Source organism: Balaenoptera physalus, assembly GCF_965194825.1.
Source record: "Balaenoptera physalus genome assembly, chromosome: X".
Classification (NCBI taxonomy): domain Eukaryota; kingdom Metazoa; phylum Chordata; class Mammalia; order Artiodactyla; family Balaenopteridae; genus Balaenoptera; species Balaenoptera physalus.
Window position 1 is genome coordinate 21,921,105 of NC_138903.1, and position 27,965 is coordinate 21,949,069.

At 40.8% G+C, this 27,965-nt stretch overlaps 1 protein-coding gene and 1 long non-coding RNA gene across 8 annotated transcripts in view; both read right to left on the reverse strand.

The window, feature by feature from the left end:
* Positions 1 to 27,965, reverse strand: part of LOC309653016 — a 633,104-nt gene that overhangs the window by 410,789 nt on the left and 194,350 nt on the right. The window lies entirely within an intron of this gene.
* PCYT1B (phosphate cytidylyltransferase 1B, choline) overlaps positions 1 to 27,965 on the reverse strand; it is a 178,489-nt gene that overhangs the window by 117,329 nt on the left and 33,195 nt on the right. For 6 of the 7 annotated variants that reach the window (XM_082447239.1, XM_082447233.1, XM_082447237.1 and 3 more), the window contains exon 1: positions 22,833 to 27,356. The exons of the other annotated variant lie outside the window; for it this stretch is intronic. In XM_082447239.1, the coding sequence (XP_082303365.1) occupies positions 22,833 to 22,851 (19 nt within the window). In that variant the 5' untranslated portion in view covers positions 22,852 to 27,356. Of the gene's footprint in view, positions 1 to 22,832; positions 27,357 to 27,965 lie in introns of those variants that run through there. 7 annotated transcript variants of the gene reach the window in all.

A 27,965-nucleotide genomic window follows, 5' to 3' on the forward strand; every position in this document is an offset into this window, starting at 1 on the left:
GGCCAACAGGCACATAAAAAGATGCTCAACATCACTAATCATCAAGGAAATGCAAATCAAAACCACAATGAGACATCACCTTACACCTGTCAGAATGGCTATCATCAAAAAGAAAAAGAACTAACATGTGTTGGCAAAAATGTGGAGAAAAGGGAATGCTTGTGCACTGTTGGTGGGAATGTAAGTTGGTGTAGCCACTATGGAAAACAGTATGGGGGTTCCTCAAAAAATTAAAAATAGAACTACTATATGATCCAGCAGTTCCACTTCTGGGTATATATTCAAAGAAAACAAAAACTAATTAGGAAAGGTATACAGACCCTTATGTTCATTGCAGCCTTATTTACAATAGCCAAGATACATAAGCAACCTAAGGGACCATCAATAGATGAATGGATAAAGAAGATGTGGTATGTATGTATACATGTAAATATATATAATATAAATATATGTGTGTATACATATATACACATATATGTGTATACATACACACACATACACATACACAATGGAATATTACTCAGTCATAAAAAAAGAATGAAATCTTGCCATCTGCAACAACATGGATGGACCTAGAAGGTTTTATGCTAAGTGAAATAAGTCAGACAGGGAAAGACAAATACTGTATGATTTCACTTACATATGGAATTTTAAAAACAAATGAACAAACATAACAAAACAGAGTTATAGATACACAGAACACAGAACAAACAGGTGGTTGCCAAAGGAGAGGGGTGTGAGGGGAGGAAAGAAATAGGTGAGGGAGATTAAGAGGTACAAACTTCCAGTTGCAAAATAAATGAGTCATGGGTATGAAATGTACAGTGTGGGGAATATAGTTAATAACTTCAATATCTTTCTATGTTGACATATCATAACTAGACAGTGGTGATCATTCTGAAATGTATAGAGATATCGAATCACTACATTGTGTAACAGGAACATAGTGTTGTAGGTCAATTATCCTTCAAAAACAAATAAACAAACTCATAGAAAAAGAGATCAGATTTGGTGTTACCAGCAGCGGGGGCGGGGGTGGAGGGGGAAATTGGATGAAGGGGGTCAAAAGGTACAAAGATATAAGATAAGTAAGTATTAGGGATGTAATGTACAACATGATAAATATAATTAACACTGCTGTATGTTATATATGAAAGTTAGGAGGGTAAATCCTAGGAGTTCTCAACACAAGGAAAAAATTTTTTTCTATTCCTTTAATTTTGTATCTATCTATAGGAGACGACGAATGTTCACTAAACCTATCGTGATCATCATTTCATAACGTATGTAAGTCAAATCATTATGCTGTACACCTTAAACTTATAGTGCTATATGTCAAGTATATCTCAATAAAACTGGAAGAAAAAAATAAAATTTCACACATTTGATTTGACATGCCTATTAGATCTCCAAGTGGAGATGTCAGGTAGGCAGCTGGTTGTACAAGTCTGGAGTCTGGGACAGAGGACTAAGCTAGCAACAAAGGCTAAGAAGCAATCAGAATATAAACGATATTTAAAACCACTAGACTAGATTCATTAATTCAGCTAAGGGGGTGAGCGCAGGTCGAAGAGAGGTCCTGGTGGGCAGATGAGGAAACAATGTATATTTATGACCTGTCTCCCCCAACTACTATGGAAACTCCAAGAAACAGGGACCAAGTCTGCTCTATTCACTTTTATATCCCTACTTCCTAAGGCAGTACCTGGAGTATAAAATGTCCTAAATAAATATGTGTTGAATGGGGGAATTTAAAGTCACTGGAGAGAGAATGATTATTGATAAAAGAACTAGAGAGAGAATGATTATGGATGAAGATTATTGATAAAGATTAAACTCACATAATAAAAAAAAATACACTTATCAATGTTCCATAACTTTTCTTATCATCATGATATATACTACTAGGAACTTGAGAAAATAAAGAGACGAAGGCAAAACTTGTAAGAATTCTGCTTGCCAAATACAATCATTGTTAACATTTTCTACATTTCTTTTTCAAGCTTTCTGATAGGTTATATATACATTTTAACAACTTTGGAATCTTACTGCATGGACAGTTTTTTTCACTCAATACATTATGATTATTTTATCATATCATTTAAATAGTATTCAACTTCACTATTTTTTTTATTAATAGACTATTTTTTAAAGCAGTTTTAGGTTCACAGCAAAATGAGCAGAAGGTACAGATATTTCCCATAGCACTCTCACTAATTTTAATAGCTATGAAACGTCCCACCAAATAGAAAAACCATAATTTCTTTAAGTATTTCTCTGTTATTGAATATTAAGTTGCTTATATTTGGGACTTCCCTGGTGGCGCAGTGGTTAAGAATCCGCCTGCCAATGCAGGGGACACGGGTTCGAGCCTTGGTGCGGGAAGATCCCACATGCCGCGGAACAACTAAGCCCATGCGCCACAACTACTGAGCCTGCACTCTAGAGCCTGTGAGCCACAACTACTGAGCCCGCAAGCCACAACTACTGAAGCCCACGCACCGAGAGCCTATGCTCTGCAACAAGAGGAGCCACCGCAATGAGAAGCCCGCACACCACAACGAAGAGTAGTCCCCGCTCGCCGCAACTAGAGAAAGCCTGCACGCGGCAACAAAGACCCAACGCAGCCAAAAATATAAATAAATAAATAAATTTATTAAAAAAAAAGTTGCTTATATTTTACTAATATAAATAACCTTCTAGACATAATTTTGAACCTCTGATTATTTCCTTAGGATAGGAGTGGAATTACTTAGATCAGGGGTATGAACATTTTAAAGATGAATATTTAAAGAACACTTTAACATATATGGGCAAATTACCTTCTCCAAAAGCTGCATCACTTATACTCACATAACAGTGTATGAAGGCACCTATCTTGCTGCCATCTCACTGGCATTCAGTATTATCTTTGTCAATTTTATAGATCAAAAATGGCATCACGGACTTCTCTGGTGGCGCAGTGGTTAAGAATCCACCTGCCAATGCAGAGGACACGGGTTTGAGCCCTGCTCTGGGAAGATCCCACATGCCACGGAGCAACCAAGCCCATGCGCCACAACTACTGAGCCTGTGCTCTAGAGCTCGCAACCAAGCCCATGCGCCACAACTACTGAGCCTGTGCTCTAGAGCTCGCAAGCCACAACTACTGAGCCCGTGTGCCACAAATACTGAAGCCTGCATGCCTAGAGCCCGTGCTCCGCAACAAGAGAAGCCACTGCAGTGAGAAACCCGCGCACTGCAACAAAGAGTAGCCCCTGCTCTCCGCAACTAGAGAAAGCCCGCGTGCAGCAACAAAGACCCAACGTAGTCACAAATAAATAAGTAAAAACAAATTTTTTAAAAAATGGCATCACGCTGTTTCAATTTGAATTATTTTGATTACAAGAAAGAGTGAACATTTTTCAAATGTTTATTAGTCATTTGTATTTTCCACTGAGAATAATCTGTCCTTTGCTCATTTTTCTAGTATTGAGAATAAGTATTTTGAAGTTAGTTAAAAGCAAAACAATAGTAGTCTAAAAATTATCTTAAATATCTTTTTAAAAAAACACATTTGCCAACTTTATCTAGAGTCCCCTCACAAGAATTCCATTTTTTAAAACAATGTGTAAACACCCACATCTAGGTCAGGCTAGTAATTACTGCCCTTCCAGCTATCAAGGATCAGAATTTTATTATACCCTTAAAACACTGACCATCCATAATCTGTAACTCCCCCCACGTGCCCACCTTCCAAACCCCACAGCAGTGGATTTCAAACAGCTGGAAGACTCTTAGTACTACAAATAATACCACATTGCATTGATACTAAAATGTACATTTTCCCCCCACATTTGAACATGTCTGAGATTAGAAGGGGTCTTGCAATAAATGACTTAAAATCCATGTTGGCCATTTTCTGACACTTTAACACCTCTGAAAGGGAAGCGTGTCTTACAATTAATGACTTCTTAAAATTAAGAAGTGCATAGATGCTACGAACAATAGAAAATAATCACCTTTACCTAGAGATAAAAATTCCATACACTAAATCAATTTTTTCTTAGGTAACTGAGCTCAAGACGTTTACAATGAGTATCAATAATAATCTTATTTCTTATTCATCTCCATCTCCTTCCTCATAGGACTTGAGGTGACTTTTAAAAAAATGAAAGTTGGGACTTCCCTGGTGGTCCAGTGGTTAAGACTCCATGCTTCCACTGCAGGGGTACGGATGTGATCCCTGGTCGGGGAACTAAGATTCCGCATGCCGTGCAGTGTGGCCAAGAAATTTAAAAAAAAAAAGAAAGAACGATAAAGACAATTTAACAATAAAAGCCATCATAAAAAATAAAAAAAAAAATAAAATAATGGAAGTTTAAAGTAATAGTTGCAACATGTGGGTGAGGATGGAAACAGGGGTTTTGAAAAAAGGCCCAGGGTGAAATGAGCACACAGGAATGTCTATCATGGTCCTCTATATTTCAGGGGGCAGGCACAAAAATGGCTTTAAGCTCCCAGCAGTCAAAGCAAAGAGGAAGACGAAGTTAATATTCTCTTTAGGCAAAACCCAAAAGAGATACTGAGGAGAAGCACAGCATTTCCTGATGCCAAGTTTTTATTGAAATTCCTCCCATGGTGCCTTCATAAGGGGCATGTTGGGTGATGCCATAGTGACACCAACATATTCAATGACATCCTCCTGATAAAGACAATCCTGTTTTTTATGTTTGTCTCTGTAGCACCCTCCCTGTAAGGCAGAGCCCCAGGACCAAAAAGCAGTTCAAAAAAGCATTTCTACAAGGGGTCAAACATGCAGTCTGAGAATGCAATTCTCTCACTCATGGATGGATCCAAGGGCAAGATTTAAAATATGGAGACCAGGGTTTTCTAACGTGGGAGGCGCAAAACAATCCATTAGAGAGCAACACTTGTGTCTAAATTTATTTTTTCATGTTAAAAAACAAGAAAGGAAGGATTACTAACAACCAACTATAATTTCCAAAATTACCCTGGTGCCCCATCTCTGTCAACATAAATATATGTTTATGTATTCTATGTTGTAGAATTTTAATTCTACAAGGTGTTCCAAAGGAAGAATGCAAGTCGTTACAATAGAGAAGGGTGGCCTGGGTCCCCTGATATTTTCATTTACTTTCGGCTTACTGCAGTAAAATACAGTTCACCTGGGCCTATATGAGTGCCTTTGTGGATTATATTACCTAGTTTTAACTAAACCAATGCTCACAAGATCAGCAGGTGGCTTAAAACATTTCCTGCAATGAAATAGGAAAGTAAAGATACCATAAGCACAAACTAACACCAAAAAAGTGGCCAAGCTGACCCTTCTACCCTTTGTATAAGTTCTGCACCAGCCACATTATCAGGTGTGAACAATGATGGCCTCATTAGATTTGACGAAAAAAGAGCTGAATCGAAAATGATCGCAAAGAAGACTATTTGAAATATGTGCTATTAGCATTAAACTTCACCTGGAGCATATATTGTACCTTGAGATATTAGCTAATGATGGTATGAAGCTATTGTAATTACCATGATACTTAAAAATGAAGCATTCAGAACATGCAGACAAATCTCTTTGATTTTTTTCAGCAACATTTCAAGATGTGATACTCAATCCTGTACTTCACAAAATAACGTTCTATGTAATGATAAATGTTTAGAAGCCTTTTTTGAGTTGCTACAATTCAATAGAGAAAAACCAAAAGTCTCAATGCAGAAACACCTGCTCTTCAAGTCACAGTAAAACTGGCTGCTCTAATGTGTAGAAAAAAATTGATGTCAAACAAAAATGCATTCCTTAAAAAAAATGCATTCCTTTGTCAGCAAATATATTTGAAAGACATATAGAAAACACTGCTGAAGACTGGAAGAAACAAGCATTAGAACAAATTATGCAGTGTGGGAGGTTTGCTATACAGTTGGATGGAAGTACAGATATTTCTAACATGTCTCAGCTTGAGGTATTTGCTAGATTCTATTTCAATAATAAAACCCTTTTTTTCTGAGCCACTAAAGATGTTCCAATGAAGAAAGATTTTCCAAAGAAAGATGTTCCAAAGAAGACTGGTTCTGCAAACTGGATGACTTCTTTAATAAAAAAAAAAATACATATATGGAAAACCTGTGTAAGTGTACCTGCCAACGAGGTGATTGCTTTGCTCTTGGACCCTGATCTCCCACCTTTTTGAGAAATACCTCTCTGTCTTCTTTCCATGGCCCTTCCTCTATTGACTCTCTAAATGTTGTTTTTCGAGGTAACATCCTGGAAGACTGGAGGGTAAAGTAGATTAATTTAACCACATTGCATATGGAGATAGGCAGATATAGGGAGGATTCTAATTGCTTTAACCACAGCTCTTCATTTTCCTTCCCTTCAAAAACCTGATAGGACGGCTCAGGGTCAGCTTTTCTGCAATTCGCAGGATTATCCTGAGGCACCCTTGTTAGCTAACCAATTCCATCCACTTCCTTCTGAGCCTACAAACCATGAGGCCAGGCCATTGTTAGACAACACATATAGATTGGGCACCATGGATTTTAATTCACAGATTACCTGACTAGGGCTGGACTGGTCCTAGAAATAAGGCAAGTTTAATTCAAGGGCTTATCTACATTCTCTTTGGGGTTGGGTATACTGACTCCTGGAAGGACTGAGTACATTGAAGCTCTGTGAGCAGCCAAGAACTGTAACTGTAGGTAGGATCTGATACTCTTCCCTAGAGTGTTACCTATTAGATCACCAGAATTGTTTGGAAATGGGAAATCTGTGGTAGAGCATACTCTCTCCCTATTACGGTGATCAGAATATCTTTAAACTTAGTCTTACATAATAACATACATACAGATTCACAGAAAGATAGATAAAATGAAAAGGCAGAGGACTTTGTACCAGATGAAGGAACAAGAAAAAACCCCAGAAAAACAACTAAATGAAGTGGAGATAGGCAACCTTCCAGAAAAAGAATTCAGAATAATGATAGTGAAGATGATCCAGGACCTCGGAAAAAGAATGGGGCAAAGATCGAGAAGATGCAAGAAATGTTTAACAAAGACCTAGAAGAATTAAAGAACAAACAAACAGAAATGAACAATACAATAACTGAAATCAAAAATACACTAGACAACCTGGAAGAAATGGACAGATTCTTAGAAATGCACAACCTGCCGAGACTGAACCAGGAAGAAACAGAAAATATGAACAGACCAATCACAAGCACTGAAATTGAAACTGTGATTAAAAATCTTCCAACAAACAAAAGCCCAGGACCAGATGGCTTCACAGGTGAATTCTATCAAACATTTAGAGAAGAGCTAACACCTATCCTTCTCAAACTCTTCCAAAATATTGCAGAGGGAGGAACACTCCCCAACTCATTCTACGAGGCCACCATCACCTTGATACCAAAACCAGACAAAGATGTCACAAAGAAAGAAAACTACAGGCCAATATCACTGATGAACATAGATGCAAAAATCCTCAACAAAATACTAGCAAACAGAATCCAACAACACATTAAAAGGATCATACACCATGATCAAGTGGGGTTTATTCCAGGAATGCAAGGATTCTTCAATATATGCAAATCAATCGACGTGATACATCATATTAACAAATTGAAGGAGAAAAACCATATGATCATCTCAATAGATGCAGAGAAAGCTTTCGACAAAATTCAACACCCATTTATGATAAAAGCCCTGCAGAAAGTAGGCATAGAGGGAACTTTCCTCAACATAATAAAGGCCATATATGACAAACCCACAGCCAACATTGTCCTCAATGGTGAAAAACTGAAACCATTTCCAATAAGATCAGGAACAAGACAAGGTTGCCCACTCTCACCACTATTATTCAACATAGTTTTGGAAGTGTTAGCCACAGCAATCAGAGAAGAAAAAGAAATAAAAGGAATCCAAATTGGAAAAGAAGAAGTAAAGCTGTCACTGTTTGCAGATGACATGATACTATACATGGAGAATCCTAAAGATGCTACCAGAAAACTACTAGAGCTAATCAATGAATTTGGTAAAGTAGCAGGATACAAAATTAATGCACAGAAATCTCTTGCATTTCTATACACTAATGACGAAAAATCTGAAAGTGAAATTAAGAAAACACTCCCGTTTACCATTGCAACAAAAAGAATAAAATATCTAGGAATAAACCTACCTAAGGAGACAAAAGACCTGTATGCAGAAAATTATAAGACACTGATGAAAGAAATTAAAGATGATACAAATAGATGGACAGATATACCATGTTCTTGGATTGGAAGAATCAACATTGTGAAAATGACTCTACTACCCAAAGCAATCTACAGATTCAATGCAATCCCTCTCAAACTACCACTGGCATTTTTCACAGAACTAGAACAAAAAATTTCACAATTTGTATGGAAACACAAAAGACCCCGAATAGCCAAAGCAATCTTGAGAACAAAAAATGGAGCTGGAGGAATCAGGCTCCCTGACTTCAGACTATATTACAAAGCTACAGTAATCAAGACAGTTTGGTACTGGCACAAAAACAGAAATATAGATCAATGGAACAGGATAGAAAGCCCAGACATAAACCCACGCACATATGGTCACCTTATCTTTGATAAAGGAGGCAAGAATATACAGTGGAGAAAAGACTGCCTCCTCAATAAGTGGTGCTGGGAAAACTGGACAGGTACATGTAAAAGTATGAAACTAGAACTCTCCCTAACACCATACACAAAAATAAACTCAAAATGGATTAAAGACCTAAATGTAAGGCCAGACACTATCAAACTCTTAGAGGAAAACATAGGCAGAACACTCTATGACATAAATCACAGCAAGATCCTTTTTGACCCAGCACCTAGAGAAATGGAAATAAAAACACAAATAAACAAATGGGACCTAATGAAACTTAAAAGCTTTTGCACAGCAAAGGAAACCATAAACAAGACCAAAAGACAACCATCAGAATGGGAGAAAATATTTGCAAATGAAGCAACTGACAAAGGATTAATCTCCAAGATTTACAAGCAGCTCATGCAGCTCAATAACAAAAAAAAAACAACCCAATCAAAAAATGGGCAGAAGACCTAAATAGACATTTCTCCAAAGAAGATATACAGATTGCCAACAGACACATGAAAGAATGCTCAACATCATTAATCATTAGAGAAATGAAAATCAAAACTACAATGAGATATCATCTCACACCGGTCAGAATGGCCATCATCAAAAAATCTACAAACAATAAATGCTGGAGAGGGTGTGGAGAAAAGGGAACTCTCCTGCACTGCTGGTGGGAATGTAAATTGATACAGCCACTATGGAGAACAGTATGGAGGTTCCTTAAAAAACTAAAAATAGAACTATCATACGACCCAGCAATCCCACTACTGGGCATATACCCTGAGAAAACCATAATTCAAAAAGAGTCATGTACCACAATGTTCATTGCAGCTCTATTTACAATAGCCAGGACATGGAAGCAACCTAAGTGTCCATCATCGGATGAATGCATAAAGAAGATGTGGCACATATATACAATGGAATATTACTCAGCCATAAAAAGAAATGAAATGGAGCTATTTGTAATGAGGTGGATGGAGTTAGAGTCTGTCATACAGAGTGAAGTAAGTCAGAAAGAGAAAAACAAATACAGTATGCTAACACATATATATGGAATCTAAGGGAAAATAAAGGTCATGAAGAACCTAGTGGCAAGACGGGAATAAAGACACAGACCTACTAGAGAATGGACTTGAGGATATGGGGAGAGGGAGGGGTAAGATGTGACAGGGTGAGAGAGTGGCATAGACATATATACACTACGAAATGTAAAATAGATAGCTAGTGGGAAGCAACCGCATAGCACAGGGAGATCAGTTCGGTGCTTTGTGACCACCTAGAGGGGTGGGATAGAGAGGGTGGGAAGGAGGGAGATGCAAGAGGGAAGAGATACGGGAACATATGTATATGTATAACTGATTCACTTTGTTATAAAGCAGAAACTAACACACCATTGTAAAGCAATTATACCCCAATAAAAATTTTAAAAAAAAAGAAAGAAAAATTAAGGAAACAATCCCTTTCACCACTGCAACAAAAAAAATAAAATACCTAGGAATAAACCTACCTAAGGAGGTAAAAGACCTGTACTCAGAAAACTATAAGACATTGATGAAAGAATTCAAAGATGACACAAACAGATGGAGAGATATACTATGTTCTCAGATTGGAAGAATCAATACTGTGAAAATGACTATACTACCCAAAGCAATCTACAGATTCAATGCTATCTCTATCAAATTACTAATGGCATTTTTTTACAGAACTACAACAAAAAATCTTACAGTTTGTATGGAAACACAAAAGACCCTGAATAGCCAAAGCAATCTTGAGAAAGGAAAATGGAGCTGGAGGAATCAGGCTCACGGACTTCAGACTATACTACAAAGCTACAGTAATCAAGACAGCATGGTACTGGCAGAAAAACAGAAATATAGATCAACGGAACAGGATAGAAAGCCCAGAGACAAACCCACGCACCTATGGTCACCTTATTTTTGATAAGGAGACAAGAGTATACAATGCAGAAAAGACAGCCTCTTCAATAAGTGGTGCTGGGAAAACTGGACAGATACATGTAAAAGAATGAAATCAGAACACTCCCTAACACCATACACAAAAATAAACTCAAAATGGATTCGAGACCTAAATGTAAGACCGGACACTATAAAACTCTTAGAGGAAAACATAGGAAGAACACTCTTTGACCAAAATCACAGCAAGATCTTTTTTGACCCACCTCCTAGAGTAATGGAAATAAAAACAAAAATAAACAAATGGGACCTAATGAAACTTAAAAGCTTTTGCAAAGCAAAGGAAACTACAAACAAGACGAAAAGACAACCCTCAGAATGGGAGAAAATATTTGCAAATGAATCAACAGAAAAAGGATTAGTCTCCAAAATATATAAACAGCTCATGCAGCTCAATATTAAAAAAACAAACAACCCAATCAAAAAATGGGCAGAAGACCTAAATAGACATTTCTCCAAAGAAGACATACAGATAGCCAAGAAGCACATGAAAAGCTACTCAACATCACTAATTATTAGAAAAATGCCAATCAAAACTACAATGAGGTATCACCTCACACCAGTTAGAATGGGCATCATCAGAAAATTTACAAACAACAAAAGCTGGAGAGGGTGTGGAGAAAAGGGAACCCTCGTGCACTGTTGGTGGGAATGTAAATTGATACAGCCACTATGGAGACCAGTATGGAGGTTCCTTAAAAAACTAAAAATAGAATTACCATATGACCCAGCAATCCCACTCCTGGGCATATACCCAGAGAAAACCATAATTCAAAAAGACACATGCACCCCAATGTTCATTGCAGCTCTATTTACAATAGCCAGGTCATGGAAGCAACCTAAATGCCCACTGACAGACAAATGGATAAAGAAGATGTGGTACATATATACAATGGAATATTACTCAGCCATAAAAAGGAATGAAATTGGGTCATTTGTAGAGACATGGTTGGATCTAGAGACTGTCATACAGAGTGAAGTAAGTCAGAAAGAGAAAAACAAATATCGTATATTAACGCATATATGTGGAACCTAGAAAAATGGCACAGATGAACTGGTTTGCAGGGCAGAAATAGAGACACAGATGTAGAGAACAAATGTATGGACACCAAGGGGGGAAAGTGGTGGGGGGCATGGTGGTGGTGGGATGAACTGGGAGATTGGGATTGACATATATACACTAAGATGTATAAAATAGATAACTAATAAGAACCTGCTGTATAAAAAATAAAATAAAATTTAAAAATTAAAAAAAAAGAATAACATACATACAGAAACGTGCACATATCCTAAGTGTGCGACTTAGTGGACTTTCACAAGCTGAACACGTATAGCATCCAGATCAAGTAACCAACCACTGCCAGCATCCATCCTGTGTTCCTTCCACTATCCTGACTTCTAACATCATAGGTTAGTTTGCCTACTTTTAAAATATTTAATAGAAATGGAATGGTGTAGTGTATATTCTTTCATGTCTGGCTTCTTTCAGTCAATATTATGTTTGTGAAATTCATCCCTATTTTTGCAGGTGGTTGTAGATTCTTCATTCTCATTGCTGGGTAGCATAACATTGTGTGACTATACTACGATTTATTTATTCTACTTTTGCTGGGCATTTGGGTAGTTTCCACTTTGGGGTTATTATGAATAATGCCGCTAAGAACATCTTAATACTAGTCTTTGGTGGTCGTATGTACAACCTTCCTAGGAGTAGAAGTGCTGGGTCAAATATATTTATTTTGAATTTCTAAATTTACTACAAAGAGCTTAGACATCTGATCTGTTTCCACTCGTAGTGCCAAAGTGCCAAAGCATGTGCCAAATGTAACATGGCAGAGCTAAATACAGCACTTCTCAAAGTGCATCCAAACACATCTTGTTTCTGAATCACCTGGGAGCTTGAGCAGGCGGTTCTCGGCTCATTTATGTGGGAGAACTGTGTGTAGTGGCAACAGGAGGCTTTAGAAGTCAGACAAACTGAATTTTAAAGCCCAGCTTTATGAGTTAGTGTTTGATCTTTGGGGAATTACTTAATGCTTGGTTTTCTTATTTATAAGATGGGGAATAGTCATTCTTATTTTACAGGTCTGCAGCCTGGCTAACCAAGATAAACCATATAAAGCAGCCGGCACAGCGCCTAACACAGTATGCACCATAAATAGTTGTTCCATTCCCTCATTTGCCGATGGAGGAAAATAAGTGAGTGAGACCTCTGGCCCCGAAGTCACTATAGAACAATGACCTTATAGCTAAACCATCTGGAGGTACAACAGAATTTAGTATTATGTGACTTCGCCTACAATCTCAGGCCCACTAGAGATGAAGCACAGAAGCCCATGAGTACCAGCAGCAAGCTTTTGACGACATTTGGTTGCCAATGGGCCATACACACCATTCATGATGCTTCTATTAACCTATTATTATTGTTGTTGTTGTTCTTTTTCTTAAATGCCAGTTTAAATAGCCCTCAGCATCCTTTTACACTGACATCAGGTTCAGTGTGCATGAATTACTGAGTGGAAAACAAAAATCGCCAAGTCAAAAACTTTGGCAGGGATGAGAAGATGATATGAAAATGAATCCACAGGCTAGCCCTGTACATTATTACACAGGCGCACACTACCAGGGTTTGCTGCTTTATTTTCGAATCACTGTGTTTTCAAGTGTGTCTTCAAGACTGTTGAGTGCTAAACTGTCTCTTTATCCCCGAGCAGGGTCAGCTTCCCCACCTCCCACACAACCTGGTTCATGCTGGGATAAAGAGGAAGGTAGGAATGTTAAAACAATAATGCTATGGTCTGAGGCCAGCAACAGGTAATCAGATCCTAGCAAGGCAGAGGCTGTTACCTGGGAAATTATTGGAAGAAAATAGGCCTATTTTGCAATGACTTAGTTTGTTCTACCTTCCTTGCTTTCTCCTTTTCATCGTGCCTCCAGTGATCAGATGGAATAAATCTTTCTACACTTATTTCACTAAGGATCACTGAGAAGCTTTGTATGGGCACCGGCAAAAGATGCAGGAGTCGCAGGACTATGGCCTGACCCACTGTTGGTCTTGAAGCCCAAATATGATTCTTAGATGGGCAGCATCGGTTAAAGAAGGCCCCTGGAGTTCAACGCCATACTGCTATACCTCAAAGAGGACCCAGTATGGGTTTTTTTTTACATCTTTATTGGAGTATAACTGCTTTACAATGTTGTGCTAGTTTCTGCTGTGCAACAAAGTGAATGAGCTGTACATATACATATATCCCCATATCTCCTCCCTCTTGCATCTCCCTCCCACTCTCCCTATCCCACCCCTCTAGGTGGTCACAAAGCACCGAGCTGATCTCCCTGTGCTATGCGGCTGCTTCCCACTAGCTATCTACTTTACATTTGGTAGTGTATATATGTCCATGCCACTCTCTCACTTCCTCCCAGCTTACCCTTCCCCCTCCCCGTGTCCTCAAGTCTATTCTCTAGGTCTGTGTCTTTATTCCTGCGCTGCCCCTAGGTTCTTCAGAACCACTTTTTTTTAGATTCCATATATATGTGTTAGCATACTGTATTTGTTTTCCTCTTTCTGACTTACTTCTCTCTGTATGACAGACTCTAGGTCCATCCACCTCATTACAAATAACTCAATTTCATTTCTTTTTATGGCTGAGTAATATTCCATTGTATATATGTGCCACATCTTTATCCATTCATCCGATGATGGACACTTAGGTTGCTTCCATGTCCTGGCTATTGTAAATAGAGCTGCAATGAACATTTTGGTACGTGACTCTTTTTGAATTACGGTTTTCTCAGGGTATATGCCCAGTAGTGGGATTGCTGGGTCGTATGGTAGTTCTATTTTTAGTTTTTTAAGGAACCTCCATACTCTTCTCCATAGTGGTTGTATCAATTTGCACTCCCACCAACAGTGCAGGAGGGTTCCCTATTCTCCACACCCTCTCCAGCACTTACTGTTTCTAGATTTTTTGATGATGGTCATTCTGACTGGTGTGAGGTGATACCTTATTGTAGTTTTGATTTTCATTTCTCTAATGATTAGTGATGTTGAGCACCTTTTCATGTGGAAAACCCAGTATTTTGAACTTCAGTATTATTAAGTAGATAAATTAGGAGGCTATTGTTCACATTAAAAAGAGATTCAACACAGGTTTCTTTGAACAATGACTAGAATATTCAACACATGATTCAGAATACATCCAATCTTTCTGAAGAAGCATCTGAAGAATAAAGCGGAAGACAGCAAAAGTGGTTTGTACGACATTAATATAAAGTTCCAAAGTATTTTGTGAACATTTGTTATGCATATTTTGCCAGTGTGTCTTGCCATAAGATCATTCAACCTGTTTTTACTCTAAATGGATAAAACGAAGGGAGGTGAGGAGTGGGGTAGCCCTGATTTTTTTTTAATTTTTTTTTTAATTAACTAATTAATTTATTTATTTATGGCTGTGTTGGGTCTTTGTTTCTGTGCGAGGGCTTTCCCTAGTTGTGGCAAGCGGGGGCCACTCTTCATCGCGGTGCGCGGGCCTCTCACTATCGTGGCCTCTCTTGTTGCGGAGCACAGGCTCCAGACGCGCAGGCTCAGTAATTGTGGCTCACGGGCCCAGTTGCTCCGTGGCATGTGGGTTCTTCCCAGACCAGGGCTCGAACCTGTGTCCCCTGCATTGGCAGGTGGATTCTTAACCACTGCGCCACCAGGGAAGTCCCCAGCCCTGATTTTTGATATGAGCATCAGGTCAAACAGAGAACACTGTGGTGAACCACGTTCCATGGCTATGGAAGCTAGAATCACGGTCTTGGAACTGGAAAAGTCTTGAAACTGGAACCATAGTGGGTCACAGAATTGAGGTCCAGAGAGGAGAAGTGATTTGCTGAAGCCCACATGATAATTAATTCAATGGCAAAACTGATGTTGGAATGAGATTGTGGGTTCCAGCAAGCTGAGACTAAGCTGCAGCCTACTTGACTTGCCAGCATCCAGCCCTTTCGCTGTAGGTCAGTCCGGTTCCCCCTGGGGCTACAGATCTGGATCTGCCTTGATTTGGGGGTTGGTATGGAGCCCCAAAGGCCATAAAGGAACAGATCCATTTCTGCTCATCAATACCACATCTCTCATGAGGAATCACTCAGCCTTTCCACCTTCCCCTACTGCCCCTGCCCCAGCCTGGAGGCCTGTGGAGAGGAAATACCTTGGGGTTGGACCTGACTTCCCAGGTTGTCCCATAATTACACTCTGCACCTACCAGAACCAAGTCACTATGACTTTGCCTCCACCTTCACAGAGAAAACAGAGGCTATCAGATAAGGGAGGCTTTCGACTTTCTATACCCTTCCCCTTATAACCCAAAACATCCTTACCAGCTTCTTTACCAAGACAGTGGGAGAGGTATCTCTTTATCAACGTGAAGCCAATTCTTCCTCTTGTGCACTGGATCCCAACATCTCCAGTCTAAGGGTCATTCCCTTCATCAATTTTCCCCATCATTTTCACATTCTCCCACTGGCTCTTTCCCATTCATATTTAACTGCAAGTTGGTACCATCTTAAAAGAATGAGCCAACCAGAAGCTTTGACATCCTGGATGATGGAAGGAAAGAAGGCTGGAGGGAAGTATGGAAGTAAAAAAAAAGAAGAGGAGAGAAAAGCTAGCTTCTCTCAATCTTAAACCCTGATTTATCCACCTTTGGGTCCTATACACTCTATATGCTTCTCCTCTCATTCAAGCTTCTACTTCCCCACCTCCTAAATGCTGTTCAACCTATCTGGTCTCTGTTTTCACCATTTCACTGAAACATCATGATTGACCTCTTCTTCCTAAATCCAAAGGAGACTTTCCCTTATTATCTCATGTGATCTCTCTGCTGCACTGGGTTCTATCGGATATTCCCTCCACAGAATTACCCTGCCCTTGGTACCCCTGATCTCCCAGATATTTGAGATGTCTGTCCTCTTTTCATGATCCTTCCTCTATTGGCTCTTTAAATGGTGTTCCTCAGGGTTACATCCTGGAAAGATTCTGGGATAAAGTAGATTAATTTAACCAGATTTCATGTAGAGACAGACAGATACAAGGAGGCTTCTAATAGCTTTAATTACAGCTCTTCGATTTTACTCCTTTTAAGAACCTGATAGGATGGCTCAGGGTCAGTTATTTTCTAGAATTACCCCGTAGTAGGATTATCCTGAGGCACTCTTGCTAGTTAACCATTTCCATCCACTTCTTCCATCAGTCCAGAAACTGACTAATTTCGCTCCCATCAATTTCACTACCTCGATTCCACTTCCATCTCCTCCATGCTGATGTCTCCCAGATCAACATCTCCAGCTCAGAATTCTCTTCTGAGTTCCAAAACCAAACATTAACTAGACACCTTCAAATGGACGTCCCCATGGTATCCCCAACATTAACTCTCACAAACTGCTATTCCCGGATGCTCCCACCTCAGGGGTGGCACCCACTCACTGCAGCCAGAAAACTGAGTCATCCTGATACTGCCCGCCCTCAGGCTCAGTTACAAGTCCTGGTGCATTTACCTCCTTTAAAGTCTCCCACATCCATCCAGTACTCTCCTTCTCCACTACCCCACCCCTAACTTCAAACTTATTAATTCTCACATAGATTACTAAAAAAACAGAATAGGAGAGCAGAGAAAGTGAGTGTAAAATATGAAGTAAAGGAAGGTGATTTTTTTTTTTTTAGTTCTGAGTAAATACATGCACGTGTGTGCTATGCAACATGAAATGTATTTATCACTGTGGCTTCTCAGAGCTCATCCTCCACAGGCCTGGGCAGGTGTCTGAGCTCCCTCTAAAGCCACATGTGGCTAGTGAGCACTTGAAATTGGCTAGTCTGAACTGAGATGTGTTGTAAGTGTAATAGACACACCGGATTTCAGACTTGGTATGAAGAATATAAAATACCTCATTAATCATTTTTATATTGATTACATTTGTAATGATAATATTTGAGATACATCAGATTAAATTAAATATATTATTGAAAATAATTTCACCTTTTAGAAGAACGTTTTAAATTGTGGCTACTAGAAAAATTTAAATTACATTGTATTTCCACTGGACAGCGTTACTGTAGCAGCTGGAGTGTGCCACTCACAGTTGAGGGCTTAAGATCCCCTCAGAAATAGACTGATCCTTTCCATATCCAAAAATGTTTTGGGATCGGCAAGCTGCATCTTTTCTTCAAATGCAGGGACTTGTCTTAACTTGGGGATCAGGATAATGGAGTACTCCCTGCTGTGATGTACTTTTTTTTTTTTTTTTTTTTTTTTGGCTGTGCCAGGTCTTAGTTGCGGGATCTTTCACTTGTAGCATGCGGACTCCTACTTGCGGCATGCTTGATGAATGTGGGATCTAGTTCCCCGACCAGGGATCGAACCCAGGCCCCCTGCATTGGGAGCGTGGAGTCTTACCCAGTGGACCACCAGGGAAGTCCCCCTGCTGTGAGGTACTTCTGCTCAATGGATAAAATATAGCTTAAATGCTGTAGAAAGCCCAATATATTAAAGCCAAACTTATAAAAAAAAAAAGTTCTCTTAAGGGATTTCAGCATCCTGGCATGCTTCCACCTACCAAACTACTGCCTCCTGTTAAATGAAAACGATATTCAAGGGCAGGGGCTCTGGATTATTTCTTTTATTTCTCTCCACAGCACCTGGTGCCTTGCTGTGTGTGGAAGTTTCTGAGCAGCTGGCTAACTGTGGATCGTTGGTCAGGGGCTGAGGTTCCTCTCAGTTACCTTCTAAAGCCCTGCGTCACTGAATACTTTAAATCCCCCTCACTGCCTGAATGAGGACACACCCTTTCCATTTCTGGATGCTCAAATGCCAAAATAAAACAAAGAACAGACCTGTCTTCTTATATTTGATTTATATTAATATCCTCCATAAGGAGTTCAGCATTACGCAAATTGGGGAAGGAGGGTTGGAGCGATAGTGAAAGAATAAACTGAAAAGAATGGGAGAAACTAATTCATTGATCCCATGTTCAATATGCCCGACTATTACCAATCTGCAAGAAATGGATGTTGCATTTGGAACAAGACCAGCAGGAAGATGTCTAATAATAACCTTGGACAGAATTCCAGTCGACCACAGTAAATGCCCAAGGAAGCTCATGGTTGTTTATTTTCACTGACGTAGCACAGTAAGTATCTCGCTTTTAAAATGTATGCTGTCTGAGTAGCTAAATAGATGGCGAGGCTAGTAAAGGAAGCCAAGGATGTCTCTGGAAACCTGGTCATCTTTCTGAGCACTAGCGGGTGAGTGCCCTACCTCCCGATGAACATAATGCACCTTCTGCAAGACAGCAGTCTCTTGGCACTGCTCCACTTTGAAGTAAAGTCCAAAATGAACTCCTGCTAACGTGGCAGATCGAACCAGCCCTTTTTCATTTCCAAGGCTCTATCATAAAACCTAGGTAATTTTCTATTTCTTTTCTAATTTCTTTATCAGTGTCATTTAATTCTATTTACTCTTTCTTATATTTTTTCCAACAAAAAAAAAGGCAGGTGGAAAACCTACAGGTATACCTTCCAGAAAAGTTCCCCCTTGAACATGATTCCATTGTATCCTCAATATCCTTATCAATTTGCTACTTACAAGGGTCTAAAGTATAGATTGCTTTAAAGTCCTGTGTATTTAGGTATGCCAGCTTCCCACTCCCTTTCCTTAAAGGGCTACGCCAGGCTCTGTATTAGACACCAGGGATACGGTGAGGACAAGACAGGTTTCTACTCAACATCCCGCTGGCAAACGTGGACTCGCTGTCAAGGAGTTCGCCGCTCTCTCCTTTCTGCCCCCACTGCACCTGGGAACACACCCCTTCGCAGGCTGTGTCCTTCTCAACCTGTATGAAAGCAATCTGTTTGTGTGCCAGTCTCTTCTAGAATCTCTGGATCACAAAGTACCACAGGGCTCAGAGCTCAGCATGTAGTAGGTACTCAATCACTGTGGGCAGAGCTAACCCGGATCACAATAAACAGCCTTCACTGTAAATAATATATAGACAAATGCATGTAGACAGGGACACTTGTACACACCTTCTCAAGTGCCAGGCTAAATCAAGAGCATGGTTCATTTAAAAAGGGCATTTTACACGATTGCTGAGATTTAAATAAAATTCGTATTTACAGAGGGTGACATTCAGTGACATAAAGTCACATTCTGGGACTTGCAGTAAAGCTTTATGGCCCTTTATTTACCCAGAAATGTCCTTTTCCGTATCTCTAGGTAAAGTTAGAGTGAGTTTGGGGAACCAGTGTGTGCCTCGGCTAATACAATCACAACCACTCTGGTAAATGCTACTTTTTTTTAAGATAATGTTTTGTTATTGTGTCCTGTTTCCTCTAAACTTTATGAACCCAAGTTTGGTAACACGTGGGGGAAGGAGCCTGTCCTCTGGAGGGGAATCTCTCAAGTCTTCCATGCACTTTCCAAAGTTAGTTAAGCAACAGAGCAGCCATGCTCTGAGGGACCCACGATTGACTTGGGGCAATATGTTTGGGTACTGGGAGAAACAGAATTTATATAATTTGAAATATGAAGATATTAGCAAAGCTAAAGATCAACAGAAACTACTAAAAAACATAAAAAGAAATCCTAATTTAATATTTTCACTTGCCACTCTCTTCATCAACAAACTATGTTACTAGGTAGTTAATATGTGCCTTCATTATTAAGTGTAAATCTAAATTTAGAATATAACCCCACAATGACCCAATTTTGCTGATAAGAGAAAAGGTGCTTCAAAAAACTTAGTAGTGGTTTATAAATTGGTTGCAGCCCCTATTTAAACAGAGCCAATTTTCAATAGACGACAGTAATGATGAACAACATGGGAAATTTTTATCAAAGGTAGATCAAAGCAATCACTTTAACAGTTCAAATTCTGTACATCCTTCACACACTCCCACACACACACACACACACATTTTAAGCCAGAACTGCCAAAAAGATGGAAAAAGAATGTATCTCACTTAAAGGTGTGTTGCAGGAGAAAGGTCTTCCACTTTGCAGGTATAGAGCTCTGTGTTCAAATCCCAGCTCTACAGCCCTTCAAAGCAATGTGGCTTTGGAGAAGTCGCTTACCCTCTCTGAACCTCAGTTTCCTCATTTCTAAACTGGCAGGGAGGTGGAGGTGTAACACTGCCAGCTTTGTATGGTTCTTGGGAGTTAACCTCCAGGGTGAGCTGTCACAAGTGAAAGTAGAAAGTACTTGAACTTTCTTCCTTCCCTTGATTTCCTCTGCCCACCCTCTCAGGCAGAAGCAACCAAGGAGCAGAATAGCTAAAAGGCAAAAAGGGAAGGAAAAGAAGTCGGCACGAGAGACTGAAATGATACACAGACAGGAACCGGATGCCCCCCTCTCCCCTGCCCTTGACCTGTCAGGAAGGTGTGTGATGCAAATCTGAACATTGAGTTTAACTTTAAAAAATATATTCTGGGTGATGGACTTCCCTGGTGGCGCAGTGGTTAAGAATCTGCCTGCCAATGCAGGGGACACGGGTTCAAATCCTGGTCTGGGAAGATTCCACATGCTGCGGAGCAACTAAGTCTGTGCGCCACAACTACTGAGCCTGCACTCTAGAGCCGGCGAGCCACAACTACTGAGCCTGCGTGCCACAACTAATGAATCCTGCATGCCTAGAGCCCCTGTTCTTCAACAAGAGAAGCACCCGCTTGCCGCAACTAGAGAAAGCCTGTGTGCAGAAACGAAGACCCAATGCAGCCAAAAATAAATAAATAAATTTATTTTTAAAAAAAAATATATATATATATATATATATTCTGGGTGATCTCATAACAAGCTTTTAATGGTCAGTTTGTTGTTGTTGTTGCTGTTTTGCAGTGCTTAACCAAGAGTTGTTTAGTGGCTCAAAGGAATCCCTTGGTAACAAACTTATGGGGATGGTTTGTATCGCATCAGAAACAGGTACTACATTGTGTATGTTGTTCAGCAAGTGGCTTAAGCGCTGGGGAGCAGTTAATATCAAACTTCCCTAAGAAAATATATCTTTAAAAATAGAAACACAGTGAACAAAAGCCCTATGTGCTCTAATGTAACTTTCTTGGTTTTCATGTTTTACAAAATTGTCCTAAGTCTCCCTTTGAACCCTCATTAACCCTTATGAAGAAATAACAGTTACATGATGTACTGGCCTTGAAATCTGTGAGCCCTCATTTTGGGAGTTCACAAAAAATGCTACATCACAAAATCCTTTTTTAAAAAAACCTCTTCCCAGGGTCAAACTCCACAGCCAATCAAAATATTGCACCTTTTAACTCGAGGGAAATCGCTACAGAGAGAGAAGCTCTAACTAGTATGTTGCTTGGATTTGAGGGTCCAAAGAGAGGTCTCCCCAAGTTCCCGAAGACTTCAGGCCACAGAAAATCCACCACCCATTTGGTGTTTTTGATTCCTTGAGGATACACGTTGAGGTGTTTGAGAACCACCTTCCACATTTACTTAAGGAATCATGACCAGTGGTGGAGAAGCTGATGAAATTTGGGATACCAGTAACTGAGATGCAAGGAAGCTCTGAGTGCCCCGTTTCCACACTTTCATTATGAAAGGCATGCAGCCCCTTTCCAAGTAAATGTAGCTGCTCCAGGTTCCCACTACCTGAAGAGAAACCCTCACAGCACGCTCCGGAAATGTTTACAATTCATTTAAGATGCACATTATTTCTAAACACATCACTGAGGGACCCTTTTACTTATTTATTTTGAAATTTTCAAACGAATGGGGAAGTTTGGCTTCCATGTCGTTTTCATTTTTGCAAAACTGACATTAGGCACCAAAATTAGTTGAGGACAGAATCATTCCTTACCTAAAATTTAGAACTTAACAACGGACTCGTCTCAAGCTTTGTGAAGAGAATGCCATTTTAAAATTGTACCATAGGATCTGTATCTTTAGATGAGAATACACCTAAAAGAAAAAAGCCCATCCCCTCCTCCCAAGGCACAAAAACACAGCATAGCCCAAGCAGCTCGTTTCCTACCCAGCCAATACAATAATGCTTTGTAAGCTAAGAGCAGCGCTCGGTATAGAAGCTAAGTATAAACAGCTGAGAAGGATTAGGCGGTAGCTCTATTCTCATTTACATGAAAATCCTCTAAGCATCGCTTTCCTCGCTGGCTGCGGGCGCATAAGAGTTCCTCGCTGAAACTCTTTTGTGCCATAGCCACGCATACATTTGCATCCTTTGTCTTTACTTACCAGTCGAGGCTGTGGGCATGTGTGCTCGATTTCCTCCATGGTTTCTGAGGGAGGCTCATTGGAAAGGGATTTTGGGATACCTGTTTCTGACTCAGCATCAGTGGTAAGTACTGGCATGGCCAGTGAATGCTGCCTCCAGTTCTACACCCTCTGAGAGTCTCCTCCTAGGCAGAGAATGTTTTCTTTGTCACGTATTTTTCTCTCCCCCACCCATCCCCCTTCTTCGTCCCTTCTGTCTTCCCAGGGGGAAGTAAAGAGGTTATCCTCCACCCCCACCACTTTCCTTCTCCAAAAACCCAAGAGGCAAGGCCTCAGTTTATCACTGTAACAACCAGACGGCACAGGAGCTGCGGGTGCGGGATACAGTACCTCATTTGCATGGAGCGCGCTGGTTGGCTACTGTCAGAATAGTACCACTCCGCCGGGGAGCGGCCGGGCCCCATTGGCTGGCGGGCCGTGCCCTGGGGGCCCGAACTTGCTGCTTTTGTTTCTCCTGTTTAATTCAGTTGCAAAGGTCCATTCTGGGCTAGGGACCCCGGCTGCACTACCCAGATAAGAAAAAACCGCGTCCTGACGTGCCCAAGACGCCTCGAGACAGAACATAGCAGACCTCCACTAAAAAAGACCTAGTCCCTGACATGTTTGCTGTGCTGTAGTCAGAATTTTGCCAAATAGGAGTCACCCTGAAGACAAAGCCACTTTTGAGCCCAAACTCCCTGTGCCCACAATTGCCACCTGGCCTTGGAGGGCCTCTCACTGCATTCATTGAGGGCACCTGAGTGTTCACCCCCTTGACTGCAACAAGAGCAGCGGCAGATCCTCTGAGGCCTGGTGTAGCCCTGGCGCTTACCCCTGGGGCTGCCCTGAGAGGGACTTCGAAGCAGGTAGATTGTCTTCGAAAACCTGCCTCCCACACCTCTGACTGCCCTCCCAATTACCTCCTCCCTCGGCCACTCCTCCTCCTCCTCCCCAGCTATTCTGAGTTTCCTCAATGAGGTCTTGCTGTTGTCTGCGCTTCCATACACTGTTCCTTACGCTGGTCTATTATTCCTGTGCTCCCATTTCCTAAGCACCCTGCTCTCAGCCACATGCTCATGGCAATCACAGAAACACCACAGATGGGGAATTAAAGATGATGTGCCTTAATGTCTAAATCGTCTGAGAATAACCACCATTTATAAGAGGGCGTTCTGGAGACACACACCCAAAGAAAAGAACTCACAAAGGTATTCGTTCCAGTGAAATATCACACTTTAAATAACATTAATAAAAATCACAGCTTGGGAATTCCCTGGCGGTCCAGTGGTTAGGACTCCACGCTCTCACTGCCGAGGGTCCGGGTTCCATCCCTGGTTGGGGAACTAAAATCCCACAAGCTGCGCAGCTTGGCCAAAAAAAAAAAAAATCATGGTAATTGCTAGCATTTATTAAGCACAGGCACAGTGCTAGGTACTTTACCTAGATATTGTTTAATCTTCATAACAACCCAAAGAGGTCAATCTTATCATTATCCCCATTTACAGGTGAGAAAATTGAAATTTACAGTAATTGCTCAGGGCCTCAAACTCATAAGCAGTGGAGCTGGGATTGGAGGGATGCAGGCTTGGCGGGGTGGGGGGGATGCAGCAGGTGTAGTGACAGAAAAAAACATCTAGGTAGAAATCCTCTTAAGACAAGTCCCTGGGCTTCTATATCTTTCATTTTAATCTATAGCAGTGGTTTTCATCCAAGTATGCTCCAGGACCAGCCACACCAACATCAGCGTCACCCGAGAACTTGTTGGAAATGTAAATTATTCATCCCTCAAGACCTGGCTCAGTAGGTCTGGGATAGGGCTGGAATTTGCATTTCTTTTTTTTTTAAATAAATTTACTTATTTATTTATTTTTGGCCGTACATGATCCGTTGGAAAGCACCTCACCCCCTAACCCCCACTGTGTTCTGGGCCACCGAGCTACCAGCTTGGTTCCTAAGTGGTCCTCTAATTCCCTCTCTAGAATGGGACGCTCACCTGTTCCTATTTAGGAGCGTCCTGATGGCTAGTGGGGTCCTTGCAAACCCCTCTTGCCCAAGAGCCTAGACTGTGCCCTTATCCCCCACCTCCAGCCTTTTCTGTGTCAAAGTGGGCAGATGCCCCCTTCTTCCCCCGCCCCCCGTCTCATCGAAACAAGATGCTGCCTCTGCCTGAGCATCTTCATCGTGTCACCTAAACCAGACCTTTAATCATCACTGCCATTACGTGCTAAGTCCAAGTCGTACCTGACACATAATCAGCCCAAGTCCTTGAACCTCAAAATTTAGACCTCTAACTGCCTTGAGGGTCAGCTCTATAAGTAACTCTATTCCCACTAATCCTACCCCAGCCTTGTCTTGGCTTCTCATCCCCCTCTCCCCACAGCCCAGTGGTTGACTCTCACAGTCCTAATGGGGAGAAATAAACTCTTTCAGGCACCACTCTGAGAGGGGTCCTTACCAGATTCACCCACTCTGGGGATCAGAGTCTTGGCTGCTATTGCAACCTGATTCAGGAACTTCTTAACAATACCTGAATGGGTTATTTAAACTTGGGGGCTTTGTAATGCCATTAAGATGATTAAGAATGACCAGTTAATTACACAATATGGAATTAAGTATTCCATAACCCTCTAGGGGTTATATGGGGGGGTGACTATAAAGAGATAGGAGAAGAGGGGTTACTGGGGTGATGGAATTGTTCTGTATCCTGATTATGGTGATGGTTACACAAATCTATACACAACGTTAACATTGTCTTAAAAAAAAACCTCCATGGAGGACATTTGTCAGTACATGCTACAGCCTTTAGAGAGTTCATACCCTTTGACCCAGGGCTTTCCCTTGGGAATTTATCCCCAAAGAAACAACCAGAAGCTCACAAATAATTACATACAAAGATGCTAATGCAGACTTATTTACAAGAAGCAAAAAAAAAAAAAGATACAATTTATAGCAATAGGAGAAATGGTTAAAATAAAAATTAAATACATCCATATAGTATTATACATGCATTAGGAGTCATGTTTTTGAAGAAAATGTAATGCTAGGGGAACATGTTAATATTGTGTCAGGTGAGAAAAGCAGGCCACAGAATACGATTCTGAAAAATAATGCTGATTATGGGATATGTACATGCCTAGGAAAGAGCACTGGAGGGAAATACATCAGGATGTTAAGTAACATCTTTAAACGGTGGGATTATGGGGGATTTTGATTTCTTTTTTATATTTTCAGGTCTATAACAAGTATTTTAAAATGAGCATCTATTACCCCGATAGTTGGGGGGAAAATGAACATTACCCTTTCTCCCCAAAGGAATCAAGGGGTGGATACGGGGTGGGGATGAGGCAGGCAGAGGTTAGCATGTGAGAGAATAGAAGGGTGCAGGGGCTCAGTGGAGGAAACAAGAAAGCTGAAACTGGGGGAGTCCTATCTCCCGTTAGCAGAAGCAGAGGGAACGTGTTGGAGGCAGGCTGCTCAGAAAATCCCCAGGGAACTTCTGGGGACAGGGCTCTTGAGTCTTGTAACCTCTACAAGTAGGGCACGGCTTCATGAGAACTTGTTACATCAGCGCTGCCCCTCACAAGCACCACCATCTTTCTTTCTACCGTTTATCAAGTACCTCTTCCACTCTGAGCTCTATGCTAGGTACTTACCGTGTGCTACCTGGAACCCCCTCAACAGCTGATCAGATGAGGAAACCGAGTCATAGGGACCTTTGCTTCAGCTTGGAAGAGACCTACAAATGATATCATTCTTCCCCCAAGTGGTCTTCACTTCAATATCAAATTATTGGAAATACTCTTCCCAAATATCTGCAGGGAAGAACTAAAATAATCTCTTCAGAGCAGAAACTGAGCTTTCCCTGATCCCCTCAGGCCTTACCATTGTCGTCAACACGTGCCCGCTGGCTGCCAACGGCCAGCACCTGCATCTCTGCCTGAGGGCTTTCTCAGGCCACCGAAAGCCCTGCCCCCTCTCCCCAACAATACCGTTGAGACAGGGCTGAAGGGCCAGAAAAGGAACAGCCCACACCCCCAAGAGCTCTCAACCAATGACTGAGAGGAGTGAATGTACAAATACCGCACTGCTCTCAGTCCTCAAGTGGGATAATTGAATCTACGCTGTGCTACACTGACTCCCAGAGTTCCCCAGTGGGACTAAGTTCAACTTCCCATGGTGGTAGCTGGCTTGACAGAGCGCCCCGAATTGTATTGGCTGCCTTCTTTTCTTTGTCTCGCTTGCCCACACTCCTGTGGGTGTTTCCTGGACTCACCTCCCAAATTAACTTGAACTTGAATTCTTGTCTCAGGGTCTGCATCTGCATCTGGAGGATCTCCAACTAATACTATTTCAGTGCCCCATCATAAAGTTCTAATATGATCTATTTCTTATGGCAAATACCTTTCATGTCCTCATCACACGTGGATAAAAATGTCATAACATCGTATATCTGTTTATTGTTTTAAAAGCAGGCATTACATTTAAGCTTTCTCTTCTTTAAAAATACCTTTCCCTTTTTATTTTCCAGTCTTTAATCTAGTCATGCTGCTACAAATTTTATATCCACTGTATAAAAATGTTGTCAACCGTACTGAAAATTTTAAATTTTTTACTTCCAGTTTGTATGTCCCTACATACTTTATACTGCTCTTAATATTTATCAAGAAGGACGTATGTAAAACCTCCTTCATTCCAAATCCTTTCCCCTTACCAGCACTCCTGAGTCCGCTATTTCTTCCACGTTTCCTTTTTTCTTTTTATTCATTTTCCTCAGCGCCTCAGGTTTACCAGATAAGGAATTTATTACAAAGAAGGAAAGGACGTGAAAAGAACAAGACAAAGGTTTCCCGGAAACCACTGACCTTCTGTGGAATTGTTACTTTTCTGGCTCTATTTTGAGCCAGTTCCCCAGTTTTCTACACGTGGCTTACGGTTTGGGTCTAAAACCTGACACAGTCCAGAAAAAAAGTTCACCATCTAAGTAATGAAACCCATGAATAATTCCTTTTCACCCACTCCAGGGAAATTATTGTAATAAAAATTTTTTTCAGGGTAAAGCATTTCACCCCTCACTTAGTTCTTTTACACATTGAATTATATCATAATAGTGTTCTG